General features: G+C 56.3%; 2 protein-coding genes across 2 annotated transcripts; both read left to right on the plus strand.

Annotated features, from left to right (window-relative positions):
• Positions 1 to 2,990: 2,990 nt before the first annotated feature.
• Positions 2,991 to 3,431, plus strand: LOC125518350 (cytochrome P450 76M5-like). The gene has a single exon (XM_048683224.1). It carries the CDS (start codon positions 2,991 to 2,993, stop codon positions 3,429 to 3,431), a length of 441 nt encoding a protein of 146 aa, XP_048539181.1.
• Positions 3,432 to 4,989: 1,558 nt separating this feature from the next.
• LOC125520570 (cytochrome P450 76M5-like) lies at positions 4,990 to 6,907 on the plus strand. Its single transcript, XM_048685524.1, has one exon. It carries the CDS (start codon positions 5,208 to 5,210, stop codon positions 6,717 to 6,719), a length of 1,512 nt encoding a protein of 503 aa, XP_048541481.1. The 5' UTR covers positions 4,990 to 5,207; the 3' UTR covers positions 6,720 to 6,907.
• Positions 6,908 to 8,936: the final 2,029 nt, after the last annotated feature.

An 8,936-nucleotide genomic window follows, 5' to 3' on the forward strand; every position in this document is an offset into this window, starting at 1 on the left:
CAACGTGCGCCCGGGCACGCCCCACCACCGACGCCGGCCGACGGCGTTGAGCCTGCCGGAGGGCTCGACGCCGTTGGTGGCCTCGAGCTGCTCGGCGTGACGGCGGCGGAAATAAGGCTCCCAGAGCGGGCTGTCGGGGACGTACCGTGGCCCCTCCCTCGCCGCACGCGGCAGGGACGAGCGGATGCGTGCGATCTCCGCACGCCGCGCCGTGCCGGTGGGTACTGGGGGCACCGGCACGCCGCCGGCGCTGATCCTCCACGCCCCGGGCAGCCGCATGTCCGGCGGGACCGTGTACTCGGCCTCGAAAAGGAGGCGAGTCTCGTTCTCGTGAAGATGGCGGCGGCCGAAGCCGTTCGCCGCCGCGCCGTCGCCTGGGAAGCGCTCGGCCATGTGTGTGATGAACTGGAGCGGCGAGAGAGAGGAGAGGGAGGAACGACGACGGCGAGAGAGTGCGAGTCGCCGAGTGCGCTGGGGCGCGTCTTATATAGGCCGAGGCGCCGCCCGTGCGCGAGCCGCCGTGAGTACGCGTGGCGGGCGAGGGAGGGCGAGGGACACGCGTCATCCGGTCTTCACTGCGCCGCCCATGAGGCATCAATGGCGCAGGCTGACCGGCGCGGCAGCGTGGCAGCTTTGGCATTGATTCGCCGCGGGAAACGAGGCGATGAGGACGACGAAGGGGCGAGAAGAGAGCCGTGTCCTTGATGCGGTGGGCCCGCGGCTGTTTCGCGCCAAAACAGTTCGCCCCGGCGCCTCCGGGCGCCTCCCAGCGCGCCGGGTTCGGCCTGGGTCCGCCGGCGCTGTTTTCGGCCCAAGCCGGCAAAAATCGGGCTCCTTGGGCGCGACTGGACCGATTTTTCGGCGTCGGCGCAAAAAAACGCCTGGGGAGGCCTTCCTGGGACGCGGCTGGAGATGCCCTAAGCACCAAGAATGGCTGGCCCAGTAACAGCAGTGCAGCAGCAGAAGAAACAGGAAGATGCAGAGTAGCATGTGCTCGTCATGTAGGAGTCAAAAATGATGCAGGCAACTAAGCACGACCGACCTTAGGCATTTTTGTGCCAGCAGCAGATGCTATAGCCAGTCAACAGTAGCACGCGAGGTTGGGCCCAAGTCTACACTGTAACATTGTGGAGAGTTGTTCAAGTGCTAGACTCCAATGGAGCCTCCTTTCTCTGCGTGAGTGCATGCTGCGGTATGGGGTGACAGCACGCTGCAATACGGAGTCAGCTCAGATCCCTAGTGCACGTGAATGGCTGGGATAGAGTCCACGAGGTGCTCTGCCTCCATTGGCATTTTTCTCTGAAAAAAGTTCATCGTAGCGCTTCTCTTGAGCAGCCACACGAGTTTTGTTTAGAACGAAGGCTCCAGAGAAACCCAGCTTTGAATTAACAAAGCCATCAACCGGCCAGGATTACATAGTAAGATTATAACCACACACCAAACAAAGAAAAAGAACAGAAAAATGGCGAAAGGTACAAAGGCGCTGGGGAGCAGCTCACAATGCTTACATACAACAAGCTAGAGAAACAAAGAGCAAATGCTTGGAGATGCCAGAGACCTCTTGCATGCACAGAGCCAAGGAGGAGACGGCAGCCGGCTCAGGAGAGGGGAACGACGACAAAACAAAGCATGCCGTTGCCAAAAAAACTCCAGGACTTGGAGAAGACGCAGCCTACCGGATCCATCATCAAAGAAGGCCCCTGCCTCCTCGCCCAGCTCGAGGGCGCCGAACCGTTGAGTGATGGACATGTTCACCCTAGAACCTGGATGGCTGGTATCCAAGGAAGCCACAAGAGCGGAACCAGGCGATCCCCGCTTGCCGCCGTCGACTCACCTAGAGCAACCAAACGCCAAAGACCAGAGCTCTGGCACGAAAGAGGGTGAGCAGCCAGGATGAACACGCCCTCCGCCCACACCGGAACAAAGCCCACACCCCATCCTTGTTCCCAAAAACAGCGCCTTCAAGAAGGTTACGGCGCCAGAGGCGTCGCCGCCGTCCAACTGAGTTGAGGTGTTAACCCGGGAGACAAGGGGGACGGGGTGGGGAACAGGACCTGACCGACGCCTCCAGGAAGGTGAGCGGCGCCCGTGGGCGTCGCATCCGGCAAGGCTGGCAGGGTTTCCCCCGGTCCTGCATCCCGGCACCCGCTCCCACCTAACGAAAACCGGAGCTCCTCGACGGAGCAGGCTAGATCTGGGGGATGAGCTCGCTGGAGAGGTGTAGGAGTGGAGACGGCCAGATCTGACGCCGCCGAGGCCGACGCCGCCATGCCCTGGCCCGCGTCCTCCGGTGGATTCGCCGCCCGCACGGCCGAGATCCGTCGTCCCGCGCCCGCGCCACCAGATGCCGAAAGCTGGGGCGCCTCACCAGCCGGGGCCGCCGCCCCGGAACCCGGGGCCCCCCGCGAGCGAGGCGGGGCAGCGAGGGCCCCGCCGCCACCTTCATCAGCAGCGCGCGGGCTAGCCCAGCGGCTTCTTCAGGCGGCGGCGAGGGGGGATCTAGGAACGGAGGGAGACGGCGCGGCTAGGGTTTCGCCCCTCGGGCCGCCCGAGCGGGGTGACGCGAGGGAGGGGGGCAGCCACACGAATTCGATCCACACACGTGTGGAAGATCCAAGCTACATCTACTACATAGACCGACGAGCTTCCGCACGAGCGAGCCAATGGAGATCGAGCTCTGGCTGACATGGGCGACGCTCGCGGTCGTCTCGCTCCTCTACTTCCTGGCCAACACTCCCCGCCTTGCGGGCACCGGGCGGATGCCGCCGGGCCCGACGCCGCTGCCCGTCGTCGGCAACCTACTCTGCCTCCGCGGCGGCAACCTCCACCACACCCTCGCGCGCCTTGCGCGCGCCCACGGCCCCGTCTTGACGCTCAGGCTCGGCCTCACCACCGCCGTGGTGGTGTCCTCGCGCGACGCAGCCCGGGAGGCGTTCACGCGGCACGACCGGCGTCTGGCCGCGCGCGGCCTCGGCTTCGCGAACCGGTCCATGGTGTGGCTGCCGAGCTCCGACCCGCTTTGGAAGACCCTGCGCGGCATCGCGGCCGCCCACGCCTTCTCCCCACGCGCCCTCGCCGCGGCGCGCGGCGTCCGCGAGCGCAAGTTGCGCGACATGGTGCGCCACTTCCGCGGCCGCGCCGGGAGGGAGGTGTACGTCGGCCAGGCCTTGTACGCCGGCGTGCTCAACCTCGTGTCGAGCGCGCTCTGCTCCATCGACATGGTCGACATGGGCGCCACCGACTCGGGGCAGGGCGTGCGGGAGCTCGTCGAGGACCTCATCGCGGCGATCGCCAAGCCCAACGTCTCTGACCTCGTCCCTTTCCTCCGGCGGCTCGACTTGCAAAGGTGGCGTCGCTGCTCGACAAGCGGCCCCGACTTGTGTCAAAGACATGCAGTTGCAGTCGGGGCGACACTTCCAGCTGTGGCCTAGTAGGAGACATGCCACTGGCCCCTGACCGAACAAAACATCACATAGTTATATTTGCGTTGCGTCGAAGACATGTAGTGGCAATCGGTGGAAGGGGCATTTGAAATTGCAGCATAGTGGCATACATGCAATTGCACCCTTTCCCTAATAGCACACCACCGAGTTGCAATCGAGAGTGACACTTGTAATTGTCAGGGCATGGCAATTGCAGTTGTGGGCCTAGTGATAAACATGCAACCACCGTTCTATCGACAAAACACCACTTCATTGAAGTCGCGTTGAGAACATGCAGCTGAAGTTGGAGCGACACTTTGAAGTTCATGCCTATTGACGAACATGCAAAGGCCCCATTTCCCTAATAAAACACCACAACCTTACGGTCTATGTAATAATATGATTTCTAGTTCACTAGAGAGTGAAAAAAAAAGCAGGCAACAATGTACTAGCCCATCGACTCAACACACATGTCAACCACACACAAAACTCGATGTCCAAAATCGATAGCTAACAAAACGAATGAGATCTAACTAAGTCTCTATCAATCAAGAAAATGACAAATAAAAAATAGCCCAAGAAAAAAAATAAGAAAACTATCTTAAAAAGGAATATAAATAAAAAAATTGAAAAAAAAGGAAAAATAAATCAAATAAAAATAAAAAAGGAAGAAAATGAAATAAAAAATAAGGGCAACAAACACCCGATGACTCAAAATCTCCCATAAAAATAGGATAAAGAGAACAAAAAGGCTGCACTGCAAAAATAATCCGGATGCAACATAAGAAGCCTACAACCTTATCTCACCCGTGCTAAAAAGGAGAGAAGACGGCTTACGATGCCTAGCCGCACCGCTCGCACGACGGAACTAAGTGTTACGTGACTAAATCCAAAAACTGCAATGTGTTTTTGTCGGGCGACGAAGGACATGAATGAGATATATTATTTTTCATAAAATTAGAATAATATGCAACAGAAAAACTGAAAATAAAATAAAGAAACAAGTAAAAAATATTACGAGAAGAGATGAAGGAAAACAAAAATATAAAAGAAAAAGGGGCAAACAAAGGAATCAAGGAAAATGCCACATAAAACTTCAAAATAACCTGGCAAAAGAAACTAACAAAAAATGGAGACGAGTACAAAGAAAATTGGATTGCTTGGTTTCGAATGTAGCCAGGTGAAAGAGACACACTGATTTTTAGCCCAACCGTTTGAAAAATCCTGACTCCCCCTCTGGATGTTCGTGCCGGTGCCGGCGATGGTGCGCGCAGGATTTGGCTGCCAAATTATTGGCGGACGTTTTCGCGCCTTCGTTTCGCCGCTCGTTGGCGAAAATCCTGTAGGGGCGTGGCCGATCTGAGCTGGGTGAGCCAAAATTGGCTTCAATCCAAGCAGTATCACAAGTCACGGGCACAACCACTAATCCATCCAAACAGACCCTAGCTAATGGTGCGTGAATGCATGCTGCGGTGCAGCGATAGGGGTGACAGGACACGGGCCAGCTCAGATCCCTAGTGCATGTGAATGGCCGGGATAAATTCAAGTCCACGAGGTGCTCGGCCTCCATTGCCATTTTTCTGTGAAGCTTCCTCTGAGAAAAGTTCGTCGTAGCATTTCTCTTAAGCAGCCACGAGTTCGATCCACACACGGGTGGAAGATCCAAGCTACTAGTACCCTACCAACAAACGAAATGGCGCCGGCATTAGCTGTGCAATCCACATCTACTTACAACATAGACCAACGGGCTTCCGCCTGAGCAACGCGCACCACAAGAACGAGCCAATGGAGATCGAGCTCTGGCTCATCTGTGCGACGCTCGCGGTCGTCTCGCTCCTCTACTACCTAGCCAACACTACACGCCGTGAGGGCACCGGGCGGATGCCGCCGGGCCCCACGCCGCTGCCCGTCATCGGCAACCTTCTCTGCCTCCGCGGTGGTAACCTCCACCACACGCTCGCGCGCCTGGCGCGCGCCCACGGCCCTGTCATGACGCTCAGGCTCGGCCTCACCACCGCCGTGGTGGTGTCCTCACGCGACGTGGCCCGGGAGGCCTTCACGAGGCACGACCGGCGCCTGGCCGCCCGCGCCGTCCCGGACGCCGCGCGCGGCCTCGGCTTCGCGGACCGGTCCATGGTGTGGCTGCCGAGCTCCGACCCGCTCTGGAAGACCCTGCGCGGCATCGCGGCCGCCCACGCCTTCTCCCCGCGCGCCCTCGCCGCGGCGCGCGCCGTCCGCGAGCGCAAGGTGCGCGACATGGTGGGCCACTTCCGCGGCCGCGCCGGGAGCGAGGTGGACGTCGGCCAGGCCTTGTACGCCGGCGTGCTCAACCTCGTCTCCAGCGCGCTCTGCTCCGTCGACGTGGTCGACATGGGCGCCGCCGAGTCGGCGCAGGGCGCGCGGGAGCTCGTCGAGGACCTCATCGCGGCGATCGCCAAGCCCAACGTCTCCGACCTCGTCCCTTTCCTCCGGCGGCTCGACTTGCAAGGGTGGCGTCGCTGGTCGGCGATACGCATCGGGAAAATCTTCCGCATATTGGACGGCATAATCGACCGTCGTATGGCCAACACCTCCACGGAGGAGAAGCCTTCTCACGGTGACTTCCTGGAGTCGCTCCTCCAGCTCTTCTCCACGGGCAAGATCGCCCGCGACGGCCTGACAGCCATACTGTTCGACCTCTTCTCAGCCGGGAGCGACACCATGGCGCTCACCGTCGAGTGGGCGATGGCCGAGCTGCTCCGGAACCCAGGGGTCATGGCCAAGGTCCGCGCTGAGATATCCGACGCTCTCGGCGGCAAGGAGACCATCGGCGAGACCGACGCGGCGGGCCTGCCGTACCTCCAGGCCGTGGTGAAGGAGGCCATGCGGCTGCATCCGGTGGCGCCGATACTGCTGCCGCACCGGGCCGTGGAGGAAGGCGTGGAGATCGGCGGCTACTCCGTACCCAAGGGCTCAACGGTCATCTTCAACGCGTGGGCGATAATGCGGGACCCGGCGGCGTGGGAGAGGCCGGACGAGTTCGTGCCGGAGAGGTTCCTGGGCACGGCGGAGCAGGCGGTGGACTTCCGGGGCAAGGCGCTCGAGTTCATCCCGTTCGGGTCCGGCCGGAGGCTGTGCCCCGGCGTGCCGATGGCGGAGCGCGTCGTGCCGTTCATCCTGGCCTCGTTGCTGCGCGCGTTCGAGTGGCGGCTGCCGGACGGCGTGTCGGCCGACAAGCTGGACGTGAGCGAGAAGTTCACCACCGCCAACGTGATGGCTGTCCCGCTCAAGGCCGTGCCCGTCGTGGTCACTGAATAATGGACGTCACAACGTGGAAGTACACGTCGCAATCTTTCTCACCAAGATTTCGTGATTGGATTACTCATCTGTCTTGTGTACACGCCAACATAACACGCCGTCTTAATTATTTTTGGCTTGTTTGCAAAAATAATCTTATTCTTATCTTCTTGTGGGATAAGATTATCATCCGGATTTGCTATTTCTCAGGGGAAAAGAATTCTATGAGATCAGGTCTCACGCGAGATCCATCCTGATGGATGACACGTGCCATTCACAAATCACAAAGCATCCCCACCCTCCCCCCCCCCCCCCCCCCCTTAAAATCAGGGGGGAGAGAGATTAGATGCTTTGTGATTTGTGAATGTCACGTGTCATCCATCAGGACGGGTCTCACCTGCTAACCGTGAGACCTGGTCTCATATAATTTTTTTCCTTTCTCAGGTGCCTAAAATTTCTTTTCACATCTGTCACTTTTTTGCTTCTTCCTTACCTCTTGGACGGACTTTGCCGAAGAAGAACTAGCCCCACCATCTATCTTGGGGTGAAGCCATAACCCCATTATCTATCTTAGGGTGGAGGCTGGGGGGTGTAGGGGATCGTCGGAAGTGTTCGTGTAGTGTCGGGCTTACAGGGATGGCCAGGGCGGTGACCAACAACGGCGATGGGGGTGGGGGTGAGGTGGGCCAGCCGCAGGTGGTGAAGGCCAACAGTTAGGGCGGGGTAGGCTGGAGGCGTTAGGGAGGAGGAAGAAGATGAACAATAGCGCGATCTATTTTAAGCGGTTGGATGAAGAACTAACGGTCCATATAAAAAGTGACCGATGTAACTGTTTTTTCATGCACCTGACAGACAGTGGCTCCCATTATCATTAGTAATGTAGTTATTTGTGGTCCAAATTCCACAATTATCCATGAAGCATAGCGCCATGAAGGTTCTTTTCATACCTTAAGTCCTCCTTTGATGGTAGGAATAGAAAAATTATCGAAAGTAATATAATATGCATCTCACAGGATAAGGTGTTTTTTTTCATTGGATTTGAGTTTTTTTTTCTTTTACAAAACACAGTAAAGATGTATCCTTATCAATGCACGCATACATGTACACCCTATTCCTAAGTTTAGGACTTAAACCTAAGTGAAGATGTTCAACCACAAAAAGTTGACAATGTACGCTTCCCTCAATTTGCGTCTAAGCCAATATTTTTTTCCTTTGATGCATGAAGGAATGATCTTGTATACGAATAGGATTTTATTCATGCAAATTGAAGGGCTTTAAAGAGAAAAAAATCTACAAAACCTATCATGTATGATCCTTATAAAAATTGATGTAAAGCAAAGAAGGCCTAAATGGCTACCTGAACCCACACATCTCTTCTTCTTTTTTGAGTAAAAGCAATCATTTCAGGCAAAAAAGAGAGTAAAAACCATCATGATAGATTATATTAATTGGGGAAGCACACATACATTGTTTGAAATTACATCAAGCAAAAAACTAGGAGGTTTTTTTGGCCACACAGTGGTAGTAGAGCCCTCTGCTCTACTCACAAGCAAATCCACGGTCATATTTGCTTCAATGGACAATAACAAAAGGAGATAAAGTCAAAACTACAATTATGAACGAGCATTCTTTGAAGATTGCTGCCGTTGGACTTCATTGTTCATCGTTCATTACCTCAACAACATTCATGCAGTCTGCTTTAACCATCCGTTTGCTGCAACTGAGTGGTCTTGCTTGGAGTAAGGGCGTGTTCGGCAACTCCGCAGCTTCCAGCTTTCGAGAAATCCGCCGTGGAGCAGCACAGAACGATTTTGCTCGAAGAAGCTAGCTTCTCGAAGCTGAGCCAAATCACAGTGCAAATTCCAAGGAGTTGAGGAAGCTGCCTTTTCCTGGCTCTACAAAAACGTAGAAGCTGGAGTTGAGTGTTATTACGAGGTGCTGCCACCGCCAAGTGACATTTGCGTACCGGTTCGATTGGTCTGTCCCCCAAATAGCCCATGTATTCCCTCTGTACCCCTCCATCACGGCCGCTGTGCATTTTTTAAGGAGAAAAATAGGAACCGCTGCATGCCTACCGAGCTGGGCTTTGGTTGTCAGCCCATGCTAGCGATGAGAAGCTGCCAGGCGTGGCGAACGCGTCCAGAATCGCCAGGTGAAGTGAGAAGCTAGCTTTAGAAGCTGGATTTGTGAAGTTTTAAGAAGCTAGATAGATTCAGAACACGCCCTAAGCCCCGTCCT

This window comes from Triticum urartu, chromosome 7, assembly GCF_003073215.2.
Source record: "Triticum urartu cultivar G1812 chromosome 7, Tu2.1, whole genome shotgun sequence".
Taxonomy (NCBI): Eukaryota; Viridiplantae; Streptophyta; class Magnoliopsida; order Poales; family Poaceae; genus Triticum; species Triticum urartu.

Bases quoted from the DNA above. Each gene is read 5' to 3' on its own strand.
- LOC125520570 (XM_048685524.1), top strand. From the start codon at position 5,208: ATGGAGATCGAGCTCTGGCTCATCTGTGCGACGCTCGCGGTCGTCTCG.
- LOC125518350 (XM_048683224.1), top strand. From the start codon at position 2,991: ATGGTGTGGCTGCCGAGCTCCGACCCGCTTTGGAAGACCCTGCGCGGC.